General features: G+C 56.1%; 1 protein-coding gene across 1 annotated transcript; it reads left to right on the top strand.

The window, feature by feature from the left end:
* Nucleotides 1–694: 694 nt before the first annotated feature.
* RSPO1 (R-spondin 1) lies at nucleotides 695–18,398 on the top strand. Its single transcript, XM_082686945.1, has 6 exons — nucleotides 695–1,024; nucleotides 5,645–6,030; nucleotides 14,061–14,252; nucleotides 16,277–16,426; nucleotides 16,695–16,883; nucleotides 17,644–18,398. Exons 2-6 carry the CDS (start codon nucleotides 5,937–5,939, stop codon nucleotides 17,808–17,810), a joined length of 792 nt encoding a protein of 263 aa, XP_082543071.1. The 5' UTR covers nucleotides 695–1,024; nucleotides 5,645–5,936; the 3' UTR covers nucleotides 17,811–18,398.
* Nucleotides 18,399–19,055: the final 657 nt, after the last annotated feature.

The following is a 19,055-nucleotide window of genomic DNA, read 5'->3' as shown; positions in this document are numbered from 1 at the left end:
CCACGCTCATGGATAGAGCCCCTTCCATTTACTAGGCTGTTGGATCTTTCATTTCACTAAACCCTCCAAACAGATGAGGCTCAGAGAAGTTAGGTAACTTCCGTATGCCACACAGCTGGTAAGTGATGGAGCAGGGATTTGAATCAAGGGTTTTTCTTTCCAGATTTCCCTCACTCTTCCACAGCAGCTCACCCGGATTCCCAGGATCTTACAGCCTCACATTTCCTTTGAACTGGGAAGATGCTCTGGAAGACTTGACCCTGAGAGGAGGAGGGCGTGGCCAGGACCATAGGCCCCGGTGAGCCTGGTCCTTGGCCCCGGTGAGCCTGGTCCTTGTCACTTTCTGGATTTCTGATAGGGAAACTGAGGTTTCTCGAGGCTCTCGGACCCTGTTCTGACCCCAAGATGCCTGGAACTGCGGCGGGGGCTGTGGCTGAGTGGGATCCCCAGGGTGCGGGGCGTGGGGAGGGGAGGAGGCTAGGGCAGAGGGTCTGCGCCGGGGTCCGGAGGGCGTGTGCGGCTGGCAGCCCCGCGCTCCAAGCGCAGCGCCCCAGCTGCTGTGGGCGAGGGCTTGCGGGAGGGGGCTAGGGACTCCCGGGCCTGGCACTCCAGTCCGTTTTTTGCTGCGGATCCAGGCAAGGGGGGCCGGCTCGGGGGGTGGGACTGCAAAGGGGGGGATTCCCTCCCTCGTGCGAGCAGAGGACTGGCCCCTCTCCGGGCTGGGAGCTCCGGCAGAGCGGAGGCGCGACGGAGAGCACCAGCACTGGGCGGAGAGCGGGGAGCGGACCGCCGGAGTGGGGCATTGCGGAGAGCGAGGGCCGGACCGAGCCGCCCCAAAGGACCGATGCGCCGGGTGGGGCGCTGGCCCCGGAGGGCGTGAGCCGCCCGCAGATTGAGCAACTTAGGAACGCGCAGGCGGAGCGCGGGCGAGCCGGGCGCCCAGGACAGTCCTGCGGCAGGCGGGCGAGCCGGCCGCGCCCTCGCCCCTCCCGGGCCTGCCCCCGCCGCGGCTGGCAGCGCGGAGGTGAGTCCCCCCTGAGCTGCTCCGTCCTCCTCCCTAGCGCCCCCTTTCCCGGGGCCTGGGGTGCCGGGGACCTCCCGTCGGGGCTCGGTCGAGCTGAATGCCGGGGGGACGGAGGGGGGGAGGGGGCGACAGCGAGGGGAAGGGGACTTCTGGCTGCTGTGGGGTCAGAGGGCGAGAGAGGGCACCTCCTGTAGCCTCTCCTGCTAGTCTTTGCCGCCGCCATCCGCGTCATCCCTCAAGTCGCTGGGCAGCCCTCTCCCGGTTGCTGCCTCGGGTTCCCCTCAACCCCGCAGCCCCCGGTGATCGTCCTCACTCTGGATCTGATCTCATCTGACTCTGAATCTGAAACTGATGGAAACTGATCGTTCTGGATTCCCCAAGCCCATCAGTCTTGTTCACCCCTCTTCCCCAGCTCTTGATCCCTGGCGCTGTCGGCTCGAATTCCCCTGAGACCCGTGGCCCCTGATTCTTTCCACCTCAGTCCCACAGCCTGAGTCTGGGTCCGACGTGGCAGGCTGCGAGCACGACCGCCCCCAGTGCGCTGCGAGGTGGCGCGACTCACTGGCCCTCGGGTCGGTCGCTGAGGGACGGATGGTACTGCTTGGTTGAGGAGAGGTGGGGGGCTGTGTTCGTCCGGGGCTCAGAGGAGGACAAGGACGGATTCTGGGTGCGGGTGCTTGGGGGCTGAGGCTTTCTTGTGAAACTGACCTCTTGGAGAATTCTCTTGGATTTGGGGAGGGGAGACAGTGAGAGGGACTTCTGATCCGCCTCCCCTCCCCCTGCACCTGCTGGGCCTCTCCGGGACAGTGGGGAGGGAAGAAGAATTTGCGCGCACCGGGCAGAGATGGAGGGACGTGCAGGAGCCTTTCCCGGCTGCCCTCGGTGTTGGAAGGGTGGGGGGCGGCCCCAGCACCTGGCTTGGCTCCGGCCGACACGCTAATCCCGACAGGTCGGGCAGGCACGTACTTGGTCCCGCCCCCCGCCCAGCAATACCTCTGCCCCCGCCCGCCAGCCCGCTCCGCTGCCGAAACTCCCCACCCGTAGCCGGTCCCGGGGAGGGTTAATGAGACATTATCGGGATGGTTTACATTTTTGGGTCTGTATCCGGCCCCGGACGGAGTACCAATTTATCCTGATAGTGTTACAGGGAAGAAGGTGAAAGTTATTGCAACCTTGCGGGGGCACCGAGTCCCCGCCCTCGGCCCCCCCCCCCGCCCAGCTGTGTTCCCCTGGGCAGCCTGTGTCCTCCCCTCCCCAGACCACCTAGCCTGTGCGCGGCCTCTCTCCTCAGTCTCCCTCACCAGCTCTGCCTCTGCCGCCAGTTCCTTCCCCACCTCCGTGGTCAGCTCCCTGCTCCCCTGTCCCGCCCTCCAGACACCCAGTCCTGAGCAACAAACCCCACTCGGTGGTCACTGGGCTAGATCTGTCACCCTGAGACTCTTAACCTCCCAGTGCCAATACAATGGGAATAATTCACTTCTTTCCTAGAGTTATTCGGAGTAAATGCGGGCCCAGCACACGTCAGGTGGGGCAGGCATCTGATGAATGTGAGCCCTTCACCCTTACCCTGGCAGAGACAAAATGCCCTTCCTTCCCCCCACAGATGCCTGAGACCTTGATTACTGCCAGCAGTTCCCATTGCTGGCTCTGCTCATCCAGGGTAGTCTCTGTATGTGCTTGGATGGGATGGGGAAGGAGGGAGGGGTGGAGGGACCTGTGACCTTCTGGGGGCTTGTTCTGCGGCATCCTTAGTCTGAGACCTCTCCAGCTTTTAAAATGGGATTTCACATCAAAATCTGAGTTTTCAACTTCTCTTTTAAAAAAAATCAGAAGATTTGACAATATTTAATCATTATCTCTGCCCATCGACAGTCCACTGGAGTTGAATAGCACCCGCTCCCTTTAGATGAGACATTTGCCCCCCAGCACACCCCCTCCACAACTGGCTGGCTGCCCTCCTATTTGTTGCTTATACTCCTGGCCTTAGCTCCTTTTCAGGGTTAATTATATGTATATACTTCTTTTAAAAAATATTTTATTTATTTATTGGACAAGTAGGCAGAGAGAGAGAGAGCAGAGAGCCTGATGCGGGGCTCGGTCCCAGGACCCTGAGATCATGACCTGAGCTGAAGACAGAGACTTTATTCAACTCACTGAGCCACCCAGATACCCCATGTATATACTTTTTAAAGTGCTTGAATCTCCTCCCATCCAGGGATAGGTGAGTGAGGTCAGTGTTAGTTGCTCCCGTGTTATTCAGATCTGAATCCTCCTGTCCATTTCCCAGCTGAGATCATGGTTCCAGTGATTCAGGTGGGAGTGGGCCAGAAGGGCCTCACGGGCGAGGACCGGAGGAGCATGGCCAGAAGAAGGCTGAAAGCTCAGACGTAGGAGGATTGAGGGGAACAGAGGCGAAAGAGAGGGAAGGCGAGGAAGGAAGCTGACCTCGGTTGAGCCCCCCAACCTGGGTGTGCCAGGCCCTGGGCCGGGCAGGCACAGGAGAAGCAAAGGAGATCTCTTCTGCCCCTAAGATCCCATGGATAACCGAGCTCGCAGTAAGACCAAATTCTCACAGACCCCGGCTTTAACACCAGGTTGGTCGGATGTGGCTTTCTCCTCCAGTGTTTGTCCAGTGTAAGGACCCACGGCGCCCCAAGAATGTATCTGCCAGGAGTCTTCAGTTTCACAAATGCCTCCATCAACCCTGCCATAGTGAGTGATCACACGGGGATGAATGCGAGTATGGAAACTGCATAACAGGTCTCAGTATTAAGGCCCGTATCCAGATGATACCAAAACAAAACACCTGTATTGCTTTTTGGATGACCACTGGCATGTAGACACAAAATTGTGGCTTCCTGGTCATAGAAAATACAACCATGATGAGTGAGTCCTCCTGACGCGCCAGGTGCCCTTCTAAGCCTTTTCATGTATTGGCTCATTTAAACTATAAAAAACCACCATCCTGTCACAGATAAGGACCAGCTGAACAACTAGGCTGAGGTAACAGCTAATACACAGCGCTACCCACATTAGAAGCCCAGCATTCTGCTTCCTCCCTTAACCATCATGCTCTCTACAGCTGGCCTCTGGCTAAAGACCCCAGTCTGATAAGCTCAGCTGGAGGACCGACCACAATTTGCAGGTGAGGGAAGTGTGTGATGGAGGCAGGGGAGGAGAAGGGCTCTGGCAGTGCACATGGGGAGTCCTGGAGGGGCACGCAGAGGCTGGCGTTTGGAGGTGGCTGGGGGCATCCCCGCCCCAGCTTGGCTAGGCTGCAGGGCCAGGTGGGACCCATCAGCCTCGTGTAAACACTTCTCACAAGGGCAGCTTAACCACTTGAGTGTGACTGGCCTTCAAAGCTGGAGGGAGAGGCCGAGCAGGGAAGTGCCGAGCTCCCTTGAGGGATAACGATTTATCTCCCATGCAGGTGGGCTCCCTGGGGCCTCCCCCAGAGGCCAAGGGGAAAGGGGTTGGGACCGTGCTGGAGGGGCAGTGCCGCTCCAGCATTTCAGATTTCTCATTAGTAAGCCAAAACTCAGCCAACTCTCAGAACAAGCCTGTGAAACAGGCATCTTTATTCCCATTTTAGAGATGAAGAAACTGACGTTCTGAGAGGCTGAGTGATGTGTCCAGAGGCATCTAGCTGGCAGGTGGGAGGGCGATGCTTCCCGGGCATCTACGAAGCTTCCTGAAGCCTGGCTCTTTCCTTCTGTCCCTGGGCGAGCATGGGTGGGTCTGCAGCCAAGTGTTCAGGGCAATGCTTTCCAGCATGCCTGGGCTGGAAGAATGTGCGGGAGTAAGTGATCCCAGAGTGTGAAGCTCGGTGTTCGGCCCCGACTCCCAGGTCGGGCTCCAGACACACTGCACCGGGGAGGGACCAGCTGCCCCTGCCCCCATCACCGGGCCAGCAGGCCAGCGGGTCCAGAGACCTGGCTCTCGCTGGGCCAGGGGATTATCCCCATTCTCTGTGTCTCTGGCCAGGGCGGGCACCGCTGCCTCTTTTATCCTCTCACAAAGGCCAGGCCCGCAGGGCCTGCTGTGTCAGAGTTTCTGTGGCCGGGGGAAGCCTTACTTCCTTTTCTCCCGCCAAGCCCAGAGGGCCACGCAGAGTCTGCCCACTTGTCGGGGGGCCACCACTAGAGCTCCACAGGTGAAAGGCACAGGGGTGACTCAGCACTGGGAGGAAAGGGCTGAGGGGTCACTCACAGAAGGACAGAGAGCTCCTCTTCAAGACAGAGGCTATTCCTGCAGTATGAGGTCAGAAGGGTAGATCTAAAGAAGCACTTCCAGTCAGAGCTGGCCAATATCGGGCAGGGGTGGGGCCAGCTGGTTCCCAGGGATCCCAAATTGGATGTGAGAGTCTGCCATAGTCCAGCTGCTTGGGTAGCCGGCTCCAGTCCCAGGTTAGGGCGTTCTGTGAAATTCCCAGGAAAAGGTGCAGATTTCTTCTACAGGGTGGGGGCTGCGGCGGGGGGCAGGTGGGTAAGTTGTCCTATTCAACCATTCGGAGTTCTCACTGTCTTCTGGGTAGGAGACCACGTGGGACGGTAGGAGACATTAGTTAGCGGGACCCCAAGGTTCCCCAGAATTAACCTCTCTTTATCCTCCCCCCAACAGGTTGGTTTTTGGAGGTGTCCCCGCTGAAGTGGCAAAGAGCTCTCCCATGTGACACACCCGAGGTGCCTTTGGGGAAAGCTCTCTGGACCTCCCAATGGGCTGATGAAGAAGTGGGCTCCCCACACCCTCTCTGCCCCCAACTGAGATTATGGTGGATTTGGGATACGGCCCAGGCCCGGGCCTCCTGCTGCTGAACCAGCCCCGCAGGTGTTAGCAAGAGCCCTGCGCTGTCCACCCCCCCATCCCCCAAAGACCACCCCTTCTACCGGGGGCCTGGAGCTGGCAAGTGACTATGCGGCTTGGGCTGTGTGTGGTGGTCCTGGTTCTGAGCTGGATGCATCTCGCTGCCGGCAGCCGGGGGATCAAGGGCAAGAGGCAGAGGCGGAGTGAGTAACGGAGCAGGGCTGGACCACTGCTGGCCTTGGGAGCGGGAGGGGGCCGCCTGGGGGCCGGAGGGCCATCGGCGGTTTCATTCGGTGATGACCATGGCAGATTTTACTTTGTCTATTACAGCTGTGTAGATTACTCAGTAGATTATCCTGTTTGTGGATTATCCGGTGTGTGGATTAATTTGTTGAGATTAGCCCCTCTGTAGATTACTTTTGTCTATTTTCCCCTTTGTAGACTCTGCTTTCTAGATTAACCCCTCTCTTGTGAGGATCCAGTGTGTGGATTATGCCTTTTGACATAACACCAGCTTTGTGTGGTATCCATGGAGATGGGGTCCCCTGCTGCTGGGGCCCCAGCTTCAGGGTGCTTGGCCCTCTCCTCACTGATAGGAGTTCTCAGCTCTTTTCTTTGGGTCTTGGCTGAGTGTGGGCCCCCGGTAACCCCTTGGGGCCAGGAGCTCTACTAAGTTTGGGGAACAGCTTCCCTGCCAAGTTCATGGGGGCAGATACAGCAGAGTAGGGAGGCTCATGAGACTGTCCACTCCCATGGTTTTTAACTCTGCGCAGTGGGATTCAGGGAGCTGCACTGGGGGCTGAAGGGGAGGCAGTGGGAAGGAGTGTGGCCCCACTGCCTGTCCAAGCAGAGGACTGCTACCTCTTTCCTGTTTTCAGCCAGATTCCACATAAGATGTCACTGGAAGGGGTTCTCACAGTTAAAAAAAAAAAAAAAAATTAAATTCTTTTGTGATACAGATAGGCCTAAGGACACCTGGTTGATACTGAAACCCAATTCCCAAGAACCCTGTCTTCCTAAAAGCAGAGCTTGACAGAGCTCATGGTGAACCTGTCCCCACAGAATCCCATCCCTGGCAAGACCTGAGAGCCCCCTGGCCTCATCCTGGCTCCTGCCATGGGGGGTGGGGGGAGGGGGATGGGGTATGCGAACCTGCCTAGTATGTGAAGGGAGTCAATGCTGGCTGTGCCAACCGGCTAGGGAGAGGGAGGGGGCCTCTGGTACAGACCCCAAGGGCTCTCTCCCTTTCAGCGTCCCCCATAAGGCATGTCACTCCCACAGGTGGGAGGCTCCTCTGAAGTGCAGCACAAGCCCCTCTTGCTTCCTCCTGAGGCTGTCAAACCCAGCCCCACCAGGAAAAGTCGGGAGGCAGTGGAGTTCTGTTGGGTCCCCACCGGTGCGGTCCAGGCCAGAACCCAGCCCAGGGAGAGAAGCTCAGAAAATTGGTGAAGCTGAAAATCCCTGGCTTAACACACAATTAGAGGCGGTTAGGTTTAATCATCATCGAGGCCTTGATTTTCTTCTCTGCTCCGGTATCTTGGGCTTTACAGGCCCAATGTGGTTTAGCGGTTTATAACCAGTCTCCTTTGTTTCCAGGGGGGGGGGGCATGAGCTGTGTCACACTTCCACTCACACTTTGACTCAGCCTGGGTTCAAGTCTGTTGTATCGAAAACAACCACAACAATAACAAAGTACTGCCTTGAGCATCAGAAAGACTTGGTCCCTGCAAAGGCCAGGTGAATGCCCCAATTTGATGGGACCACGGCCCTGTACCGGGTGGCATGAGTGCAGAAGTCCTTGATGGTGACATGTGAGGGTGGGGAAAGATTTGAGGTGCAGTGAGGACCTGGAGAGGGATGAGGGTTGCTAGACAATGCTTGCTTGTTGAATAAAACCCATAAAGCTGCAAGGGTGATTGCAAAGGGATATAGTACAGCCTACGGGAGGTTTTATTTATGCGTGTATATTTGGTGGGAACCCTTTAGAAAATAGCAAAGCTCTGTCTAGACTTCAGGATACATGTCGTTGTCACATGAACAATGTGTGGACTGTTTGGCCCTAGGGTTTCTGGGGAGTAGGAAGGGAAGAAAGGACCACGATGCCGTGTGTGGCTGCTTGACCTTGTAGCCACTGGGGCGGGCAGTGGGGAGCCAGCGTGGGGAGGTAGGCTGGCTGTGCAGATGAGCCTCAGATCTGTCGACTCTGATAGAGCACCGATCAGGAGACATATACCAGTTTGGAGTGCAGAAATGGCTGATCTCAGACTTGGGTGATGGTCTCCCCGCACGGAGGGAGTGAAATTGAGAAAAGGGCTCTTAGCTGTGAGTTAGGAACCCTAGCGGGGTGATTTCCTCCTCCCATTCACTGAGGACCCTCCCTCCCCTCTCTAAGCCCCCTCTTCACTCAGTTAGCCTCTTGTCTCCTCACTGGTCCTCGCCTGCTCCTGAATGCTTTCCTGCCTGGGCCTCAGGGTGCCCACCTTGACTCCCCACTTCTCGCACTGAGTACTCCTTCTCCTTACTGAGACTCTTTTAGCAGATTTCTGGGTCCCTTGCTCAGTCCTGCTGCCTTGAGTCCCTCATTTCTTCACTGAAGCCCGGCTCTCCCGTCTGACCCCATACAGACTTTGTGGGGCAGTGAGATCAGGGGAGACTTCCTGGAGGAGGTGGCTTTTGTTTTGAGGCTTGAAGGAGTTCATCAGGCTCAGGAGGTGGAAGAGAATGTTCCAGGCAGAGGGACCAACTTGACCAAAGGCACGGAGGTGTGCAATGATGTGATGTGTGCAGACAAACGAAAATAGTTCTGTTTGGCTGAGGGGTAGTGTTGAGAGATGAAGTGGGTAGGATCAGCTCATGGAGGCTTTTCAGGCCAGGTAAAGAAGTTAGTAAGACCAGACGGGTCTCAGTTCTGCTGGTGATAGGGAGCCATCGATGGATTTTAGGAAGGGGTGTTTTGGTTGTAGGAACATCAGTTTGCAAGGGTTTTGTGCAAGAATGGATGAAGGGGCCTGAGAAGCCCCAGGGAATGGAGGGGGGCACAGCCTTGCCTTCCCAGCCTGGGGAAGTGGGCTTCACTGAGGACTTGGCGGGGGCAGAACCATGTGAGGGGGTTTTGTGAAGAGGTTGGGAAGTAGGCTCCATACTTTCTCTGAATGCCCTCCACTTCCAGCCCACCCAGCCTCCACAGGGAAGCTATAGCCCTACAAGGCTGCCTCCCCTGTGCGCCTCCCTCCATCATGGACATAGGAACCTTGCATGTGGTGAATCTGGCCGTGCCCTTCTGAGGTCCCCTTCCCTGCCAGTAGCATAAAGCCCTATTTTCCATTCTGTGAATGCACTAAGATGTTCGGTGCCTCAGAGCCTTTGCACAGGCTGTTCCTCCTGTGTGGCACACCCTCTTCGCCTAGCCGGCTGGGTAAGGGAGTGTCTTCCATTACTCATCCACTCACACAGCGTGAGCCAGCCGTGCTTGCCGCATCCCTGGGTGGGCCTTTGTTTATGCCTCAGCTCTAGCTCTAGGTCCCCAGCTCCCAGCCCTTCTGGGCACAGGTTAGGTGTGCAGTAAATGTCTATGGAATGAATGAGCCTCACTTTTTTCCCTTTGAATCATTAGGCATCCCCCAACACCCACCATCTTCCTTGGACCCCGTTTCCCGCACATAGAGCCCCCTCCCTGTGGCTGTCTATTTGCACCCCACTGCCCATGCACCTGTCTCATTAAGCTGAGAACACCCTTGGGTTCCTATCCTTCTTGACCAGCATCCCCTTCCTCGCTGAATTGACCCCTGCCTGTCACTGAACTCCTCTCCTCCTTGATAAGCTCTCCTTCTCCTTCCTGTGTCCTCAAACTTCATGGAGCTCAGTTCCCTTTGTCCTTGTCTCAAGCCCCAAAGCCACTCTGCTTTGCATTGCAACTCTCCTGTATCCTCGGGTCTTCACTCCATCAGTTCACCCAGCCCCGGAGTCTCTCAGAGGCGCGTGATCACAGCCCCTGCTCCCCGCTGCTCTCCCCTCTCTGTTCCTATGTTCTCGGATGCACTCTGGCCCTCTCCTCCCTCTACCTCCACCTCCACCCCTTCTACCCGCTTCCCATCCCCCACTCCACCAGAATTGCTCCTTTTGGGGTCAGCCAGTGGGTCACCTCCCCGTGCCGGTATGTGGCTGTGACCTCCTCCCGGCTGTCTCTGCACATCTCCCCCTTTGCAACTTGGCTCCCGTGCCCACTCTCCCTCAGCAACCCCCCACCCCTACCCCAGGATTCCTTCTCAGTTCTCTCTGAGCCCCTCCTCCTCAGCTGGCCTGTTGAGTGAGTGTTGCCCACTGCTTAGGCTCTGCCTCGGGATGACTCCCTGTCCCATGACTTAACCACTGATGACCACAGCTTCCAAAGTAGGATCCCTGCATTCTCTCCCCTGCCCCACAGCTGATTTCTTGAATGAGATGACTCTCCTTCCTCTACTCCTTGACCCCTGCCTTCTGCCCTCTGCCCCTGTCAGGGGCACCATTGCTGCCTCCTTGGCTGACACCTCAGCAGCTTTGGAACAGCGACGGCTCCCTGGCCTGCCCAGTGGGCTCTGCTCTTGGCTTTCATATTCACTGTGCCTTTGAATGACCTTTCTTTCTTCTGCCCTTCCCTTAAATTCCTGGTTCTTTTGCTCATTCTCTTGACCCACTGTCCTTTCTGTCTTGTGGATGCTCATGCCTTTATGACTGTTTTCATATTAAAAACGCCACATTGAAATCTCCAGCCAAAATATTTCTCTTGACTTCCAGACCCACAGGTTCAACTGCCTAATAGACACCTCCCCCCAGATATCTCACAGGAGCCACAATGTCAACACATCTAAAACCTGACTTCTCATCCCACCCAAACCTGCTCCGCCTCCTGTGGTCCCGTCTTGGTGAAGGGAGAAGGGCCACCTTGTCACACAAGCCCAACACCTTGGAGTCACCCTCAGCTTGCTCTTTCCCCAGCCCTCAGCCCCATGTCTGGCCCACATCACCTGGTCTTATTGATTCTCCCACCTGAGTATCTCACCTGTGTCCACTCTTCTGCATCTTCTCCATCCAGCTGTCTCTTTGGGCTTGAGGTATCTTCTTGTCTCCAGACTTGCCATCCCTATGACCCATTCTCCCTATCACAGAGTGATCCGACCATGTCTCTGATTTTAAAGCCCCCAGTAATTCTTCACTGCCTTTAGGACAATGTCCAAATTCCTTTGTCCAGATTCAAGACCCTTTCTTATCTTGGCCTGTCTCCCCTTCCAGCTTCACATCTAACCCCTCCCTCCATGCTCCCTGCCCCCACGCTGATTTCAGATCCTGAGGGCTCCACACTTTCTCTTGCTGTGTCACTGAGAGATCAGAAGAGAAATGCACACAGAGATGTGCTGGTTGATTGGGAGATGGACAGCAGGATTCTGAGAGGGCCTTTTGCAAATCTGTCCTTAACAAAAACAACAAGGATGAAGACACGAGCATGGGAACATAGTTATATGGCTGGCAAATAGGACGCTGGGATCAGTTCAGTTATTGAAACTAAGGCAAGGATAGAGGGGACATTCATTTCAACAATGAATTCAGTAGAAACTTTGAATAATAGAGAATATATCTTTGAAGTAGAAGCAGTACCTAAAATTTAAACAAACTTATTAATTTGTAATACAACCAAATAAAGGACCAAAGTGGAAAAGGAAACCCAAGGGCTCCCTCATAATGCCAACGCAACACTTAAATATTTTTGCTCCTAGAAGAACTAAACCAAGAACAATATTAATTTTTAAATACATTGATTAATTAACATCGGCTCTATACAAATCAATTCTATATATTTTTTTAAAAAATCAATCTACCTGAACTTCTGGTCTCCACATTACCTCATGTGGTATTGCCCTTGACCTTCCTAAACTTTGTTCCCTCTGCATTGGCACACATGCTGGCTGCAAAGCCTTGTTCAAGTCATTTCACTTCCCCGTGCCCTCCTCTGTAAAAACAAGGCTTACAAACTAATAATCACACCTGCTGCGTGGGTTGTAAGGATTTAGTAAGTGAACGCATGAGGAGACCCGGGAACAGAGTAAGCGTGCCACATGGGGAGTCAGCAGCCATGGTGGTTGTGAAACGGCTGTGTTTTTTCCAGCCCCTTCCCCTTTTGCTCACGTCCTTAACTCTTGCTCATTCTCTGGTTCTGAAATCAGGGATCGCTCCTGCAGCCGGTACTTCTCCCAGTAGCCCTCCAGAGTAGACATCCTCACATCCGTTTCCAGTGGTGGGAAAGGAAGCACAAGAGACACTGTGTTTTGCCCCAGGGCACAGGTCCAGCCTAAGCTCGGGGTCCCCTACACTCCGTGATCTCGTGCCGTCTGTTCTGATTCCCCCTGGCGCTCTGCCCCCAGCCTGCATCGCCAGCTCCTTGCTTCATGCTTGCTTCTAAGTGGCTCATATCCTCTCTGTGTGTTACCTTCTGCACTTGCTTTTCTTCCTGTGGGGCGGACCTCATTTAGTGGCCAGCCCCACTGTCCCACCACCACCTACCCTCACCCTGACCCCAGACTCCCCCCTCCTGTTGGTCTTCTCTGCCAAATTCTCTCAAATCTTTTTCTGTCCATCTCCAACTTTGCAGAATTTTATTTAAGATGTTCTCATCTTTCTCACCTGGTTGATCAGCTTCCTTCCAGATGGTCCTTTGGTCCCTGGTCTCCATCCAGGCTGCCAGAGGAACCTCTCAACATGTAAATCAGCTCAGGTCCTGCACCTTGCCAATAGCTTCCTACTGTCTAATCAGTTATGAGAAAGGTCCCAAGAAAAACTCTGCGAAACAGGGGTCCTTGGGCCACAATGTTTGGCAAGTGAAGCTTCCTCTGTCCCCCTCTTAGGGAGTCACTCTGCACAGGAGCATGGGAAAGCTTGAAGAAATCCTGTGCTAAAGAACCCTGTTTAGACCCATGGACCCAGTGTTCTGTCTTCCCTGATGTCCTGGCCTTTTCTCTACAGCCTCTAAGGAACATTTAGGAGAAAGTGTGTTCCAGGAATGCTCTTTGGGAAACGCTGCCTGGCAGGATCACGTTCAAGTTCTTAGCATGATTGTCTTTCACCATTCCCCTCCCTGTCCCTTCTGCACCCCAAATCATCTGTAATTCCCTTTGGGGTCTTTTCTACCTCTGCGGGCCTGCTTCTAGAAGGACCCTCACCCCTACTTCATGATGGACAAATCTCTACTAATTCTTCAAAAGTTGGCCCAAAGGAAACCTTCTTCATGACTCCTTCCTTCTTTTCTTTTTGGGTTCACTCTTACTAGGCCTTGTGGCTGTCAGCGTTTACTTGTTTGCAGGTCTGCCTGCATCACTGAAAGATCAGTTTGGAGTGGTCAGGAGAGCCTCCCTCCATGTCCCCAGTGCTCACCGGGCACAGGATACTTGGGAGGGGTGCAGGGAGTTTTGGTTAAACAAGTGACATCAAAGGGTTGAGACCCCATGCTGGGGCTGGAGGTCACACTGCCTCAAAGGAAGGCCAATGTTTCCCAAACTGAGCATCACCGACATGTTGAACCAGGCAGCTTGTTGTGGGCCCCCCACTGCATGCCTTGTAGGATATTTACCAGTACCCCCAACCTGTCTCCCCCAGATGCCGGCAACAGCCTCTTCCCCAGTATGACCATCAGCAGCATCTCTAGATGGTTCCAGATATCCCCTGGGGAACAAAATCATTTCTGGTTGAGACCACTGTTCCAGAGCCAAGTTATTCCACTTGTCCTCCTGCATCCGAGCAGACGATCTTTTTCTCAGATAGTTTAACCCGTTGTCCTTCTTGACCTTAAAACTTTTGCAAGGATAAAAAAAAAAAAATCCCCTCCTTCCATACTTGAGGCTGAGCTTTTCTTCTTCTTGGGAGGGCTGGGGAAGGTTCCAGGAAAGGTGCAGCTTCAGGAGCTCCTCGGGGAATGGCTAAGCAAGCCTGGAGAGTAAGCCAGTGTTGTGCCTGGAGCTGGGGCAGACATTTCGGAGGGCTGGGGGGTCTCTTGCTTCGGACATCTGTGCCAGTTCCCTTGAGGGATGATGCTTGGAGGCTTGTCAAGCGGCCTTACAAGGAGTGGACATCCTGGCCTGTCCTTTCTGAAAAGCACATTTGTCGTGTAGGAAGAAACTCTTCGGCTTGCTTCCCACCCTCGTGGGAGCCTGGGAAAGATGGAGGTCTCTCCTACAGCCGCCTTCTTACCCCTCTTCCACCCTTGCAGTCAGTGCGGAGGGGAGCCAGGCCTGTGCCAAAGGTTGTGAGCTCTGCTCTGAGGTCAACGGCTGCCTGAAGTGCTCGCCCAAGCTGTTCATCCTGCTGGAGAGGAACGACATTCGCCAGGTGGGCGTCTGCTTGCCTTCCTGCCCCCCGGGATACTTCGATGCCCGCAACCCCGACATGAACAAGTGCATCAGTGAGTGTGGGGAGGGCTGGAGAAGACGCTGGACACTGGGGGAGGGTGCTTTGAATGGTTGGTGGCAGGCAGGAGGAGGAGGAGAGGGGACATGGAGAAGGGGAGATGAGGCTCTGAGTCAAGTATCCAGCAGCCAGCCCGACATCTCAGGGAGTCCCTCCACCTTCCCAGCTCATGTATCCATATCAGAGCCCTATCTCCTGCCTCCAAACCTGTACCCACCTGCACTGCCGTGGTGTCCTGGGCCACTCACGCCATCGACTCGAGAGCCAGCTTGTCCTTCATGTCCTCTCCCGTCCGTCTAATGACCAGATCGTGCCTGCTGCCTCTCGTTTCCGCCCTTACTGCCATAGTCTCGCCCGGGGTCCCTGCTGCCTCTCTCCTGGACTGTCTCAGTAGCCTGCTTCTCTGTCCTCCAGCACGCATCCAGTTCCCTTGAGCCCTCCCTCCGCATGTCAGCCAGAAAGATGCTTCTGAGACATGTGTCCTGTCCCATCACACTGTGATGTGAAAACCACCCCGGCCCCAGGGACCGCAGGGAAATTCAAGCCCCTGCCAGCCTGTCCGTTCCCCGCACCCTCCTGCCCCACCCCCGTGTCCAGGTCTTCTTGCCGGCTGGGCTGGGCTCCCCCACAGCCGCTGTAGCTCTGCATGTTCGAAGGCACATTCTGCCCCACCTCTGTTCAGGCTCACTGTGACATACTGGGGGACAGGCAGGGAACACACTCCAGTGAACAATGCCAGTGCCCCTCCCATTCGCTCAGGGCCTGGGAGATTAGAATGCATTTCTAGATCATGTGTCCGCTGAGCCTCACAACAGCCTTTGGAGGGAGATGGGACCTAAGTGACAGGTGCCCTTTTTTCGGAGGCTGATAGCAATGAGGCCTGCAGGGGAAATGGTTGACCCGAGATCAGCCTTGGGTTCTAAGCTTAATTCTGCTTCTTTCTCATTGTACAACTTCACGTGTGTTGCAGCCTCTCAAAGCCTCATGTCTGAAACGAGAGTGCTAGTTTTCCCCCTAGGGCTGTTGCCAGAGGCATATAGAAAGCCCTTAGTGGCGACTCTTACTGTAGGTCCCCTGCAAGCAGACCCAGGAGTCTGAGCAAGGAGGGTGGAGTGGAGGAGAAGGAGCCTCCAGGAGGCACAGAGGAGGGGTCGGGTGCAGTGGGATGGGAAGACTTTGGGGCTGGAGGGGGGACCCTGGGGCTGCCCTCTTGGTCCTCACGGTGTTTGGGGTAGGAGTTCCTGACTGAGCCAGCTCCCGCAAAACTGGCAGCCCCAGCTGCAGGTGCCAGAGGCTGGGAAGAAGTCAGCCTAGCCCACAGTCTGGGAAGGGAGAGGTTGTGAAAGACTCTGCCTGCTTCCAGCCGGGGCCCTGTGACCCTCCCTCCCCCAACTTCCCCAGAGGAGGGAGAGCTGGCAAGAGGGGATCAGGGAGGGACCCAGGAGTCCAACCAAGGTGGTTCCTGGAACTGGGCCTTGCAGAGGGAGAGGAATTTGCCCTGAGATCTCTCCTTCCCCCTCCAAGCAGATTCTTTTCTCAGGGCAGGAGGGGAACCAGGGCTTGGGGTGTCATGGATGCCTAGCTATGGTGAGAGGAAACCATATAGCTGTGAGCGGGGATCATTGTATTCCTCAGTTCAACTCTGATTAGGTGGTCCTCTGGTGTGCCATGATGCGCTGGGACCCTTCTCCCCTCGCCCCCCCCCCATCCCTCAACGAATCCCAGAGGGTCCCACCCTGCTCCTCTGAAACCAGCTCTTCTGTGCCTCACCTTGGTTCCAGGGCCTGGGATTGGGTTTGGGGTGGTGGTAGTTGACCGGCCCAGCCAGCCCTGAAGAGCGACACCTTTGGCTTCCTCTGCTCACCCTTCCCTTGCCTTCCCTCCCTCCCAGGACTCTCCTGCGGTCATGGCAGCTCAGGGCCAGGGTCCTGCCCTCAGGGTTGGGGGGGATGCCCTCAGGGTAGAGGGGCCTTGGGGATGGGGGTGAGCCAGAGGCCCCCAATCTGGCCCTCTCCTCAGAGTGCAAGATTGAGCACTGTGAGGCCTGCTTCAGCCACAACTTCTGCACCAAGTGTAAGGAAAGCTTGTACCTGCATAAGGGCCGTTGCTATCCGGCCTGTCCCGAGGGCTCGGCGGCCGCCAACGGCACCATGGAGTGCAGCAGTCCTGGTGAGTTTGCGGGGGTGCTACGGGCCAAGGGGGTTGGGCCCCTGGGAAGGGGCAGGGAGAGCCTGCTTATCCACCACCTGCAGCCCCTCCCCCCGACAGCCCTGTGGGGTTTGTCCCAAGGTTTTTCTGGCCTCTGGACCAAAGATGCCTCCAGCCTCAGGCTCAGGCAGAGAGCAGGTGGGAGGGGCTCCCCCGGGGCATTCTGGGGTACCCAGAGGTGACCCCCGCCTCCCTTTCTTTCTCTCCCTCTTCCCTCCTTTCCTGCCAGCGCAATGTGAAATGAGCGAGTGGTCCCCGTGGGGGCCGTGCTCTAAGAAGAAGAGGCTCTGTGGCTTTCGGAGGGGCTCTGAGGAGCGGACTCGGAGGGTGCTCCATGCCCCTGGGGGGGACCACACTATCTGCTCGGACACCAAGGAGACCCGCAGGTGCACAGTGCGGAGGACACCCTGTCCAGAGGGTGAGCTGCGTGCGGCCTGTGCCTCCCCGGGGCTGGGATTTGGGGACAACCATGGAGGTTTGATCACTTCTGCCTCCTCCCTGTCACCTAGGAAAGGGCCATAGGCTGGGGCCAGATGGGAACCTCCAGTTCAAGATGCCATGCTGGGGGAACCAGTGCCGGGTTCTGGCAGAGAGCAGTCCCCAGAGCTCCATGTGGTGGAGCTCAGTGTCTGTGTCTTCCAATTTCCCCATTTTCTCTGAACCAGCATGTGATGGCATTAGAGGGTCCCTCAGAGGTCTGAGGGGGGCCACAGAAGCAGGTGCTAAGACTCAGAGAGGTGTAGTGGTGTGACCAAGGTCACACAGCCTGTAGTTGGCCATGAGGTGGCAGCTGCCCCCAGAGGCAGTGGAGTGGGGCACAGGAGCTGGGGGTTTTCCTGCTTGTCCTGAGAGCTGCACCAAACATCTTGGCCCAGTGGGTTTCAAGGTCTGTAAGAGACACAAGCAAGAGGAGGGTATCTGGTTCATCAAGGGATGGGGGGAAAGGCTCCTGGGACCCCCGTCTCCATAACCATGTTGTAGGGTCCCCTGAAGTGGCCACTAGTCAGAAGAGGCCTTAAGGGGGACCGCCACAGCCTAAAGGCAGTAACTCCACCCCCCCCCCCCCCCCCCCCGTGACTTCCTCCCCAGTCCCCTCCTCGAGCCCTGGGCCATGCCCGGGGCCTCCTCGCTTGCTGCAGAACGTCCTTTGTTGACTCTTCCTGCTGTTGGGGTTGCAGGGCAGAAGAGGAGGAAAGGGGGCCAGGGCCGGCGGGAGAACGCCAACAGGAACCCGAGCAGGAAGGAGAGCAAGGAGGCGGGCGCCGGCTCTCGGAGACGCAAGGGCCACCAACAGCCGCAGCACCAAGGAACAGTGGGGCCGGTCACGCCTGCGGGGCCCACCTAGGGATGATTGTCACCTCCAGGCTCACGCAGGAAGAGTCCAGCGCTGCTCTGTGTGATGGAAGCTTTACCGAACTGGAGCGCTGGGAGCAAAGCGTGTACACGCTCTCCATGCATATATGGACACACAGACACACACACACAGGGCCCATGTTCAAACATGCAACATACATACATGTATGTGCACATGTGCACGCGTGCACACACACACACACACAACCGAGGCCACCGGAAGACACGTCTATCTCTCGGACATCACCGCAGGAGCAGGGTGGGGAGGTAGAGGGGGTCCCCTTTGCCTGGTAGAGGGCCCAGTGACACAGACTTGGCTTGCGATGCTCCCAAGGGACATGTCAGAGGGAACATTTCCCAGCTTCCAAGCCCAAAGAGAGTGGATCCTTCTGGAGGAGCTGATAGGATCGGCCCAGCATGGCAGACAGGAGCCAGAGCTTGGGGACTGTTCAGCATTTCCAGCTGTGTGACTTTATCCTTGGAGAGTACTGTTACACGCCCATGATCCGTATCAGGGCTGCCCCGACTCTGAAAACTGTTCACAGGTTTATTTCAAATTAAAAACAAAACCAAATGACAACGGTAGCCACAGGCACCACATTCCTTCACAGGGGACAAGGATTGGTGGGTTACCTGGGAGCAGGACAGGACAGGGCTGAATTTCGAAAGACCCCCTCATGGGCCCCTGGGCAGAAGGCCCAGAGCAGGAAGAAAACTTTGAGGCTACTCTGAGGGTGATAACCAGGTTCTCTGCAGCCTTATTTGTCACTCAAAGTGTGGTTTGTGGACCAGCATCCACGTTATCCCCGGGCAGTTTAGAAGGGAGAGTCTCAGGTCCCATCTCAGACCTGATGAACTGGAGTCTGCATTACAGTGAGGTCCCGGGTCACTGGCACGCGCATTCAAGTTTAAGAAGCTCTGCTCTGATCACGTCTATGGTGGGAACCAAGGTCCTGGCCAGCTTATCACAGGAGGGACGCTGGTCCTCCTGTTAAGGAAGACTTCCCATCCAGGAGAGGTAGAATCTGAGTCCTAGAGCACTTAGTGACACCCTGGTGGGAGGGAGTGTTCAGGCTCTCCAAGACAGCTGGGGACTGTTGGATCCAAGGACAGGACAGCAGACAGCATGACCTCCTGTGGCATTCTCAAGTGTCCACTGATAACCATATGTGCCATATGGGCCCTGGACTGAGGGGTTTCTAGGGGGAGCCAGGAGTTAGAAGTTGGTCAGGGTAAC

The sequence above is a fragment of the Mustela nivalis genome (assembly GCF_964662115.1).
Source record: "Mustela nivalis genome assembly, chromosome: 10".
In the NCBI taxonomy this organism is placed as follows: domain Eukaryota; kingdom Metazoa; phylum Chordata; class Mammalia; order Carnivora; family Mustelidae; genus Mustela; species Mustela nivalis.
Note: the sequence above shows the minus strand (reverse complement) of the source record. Positions and strands in the feature narration are given on the sequence as shown.

Coding starts and splice junctions, on each gene's coding strand:
- RSPO1 (XM_082686945.1), top strand. CDS start 5,937: ATGCGGCTTGGGCTGTGTGTGGTGGTCCTGGTTCTGAGCTGGATGCAT. Junction 14,253..16,276: donor CGACATGAACAAGTGCATCA/GTGAGTGTGGGG, acceptor CCCTCTCCTCAG/AGTGCAAGATTGAGCACTGT. Junction 16,884..17,643: donor GAGGACACCCTGTCCAGAGG/GTGAGCTGCGTG, acceptor TTGGGGTTGCAG/GGCAGAAGAGGAGGAAAGGG.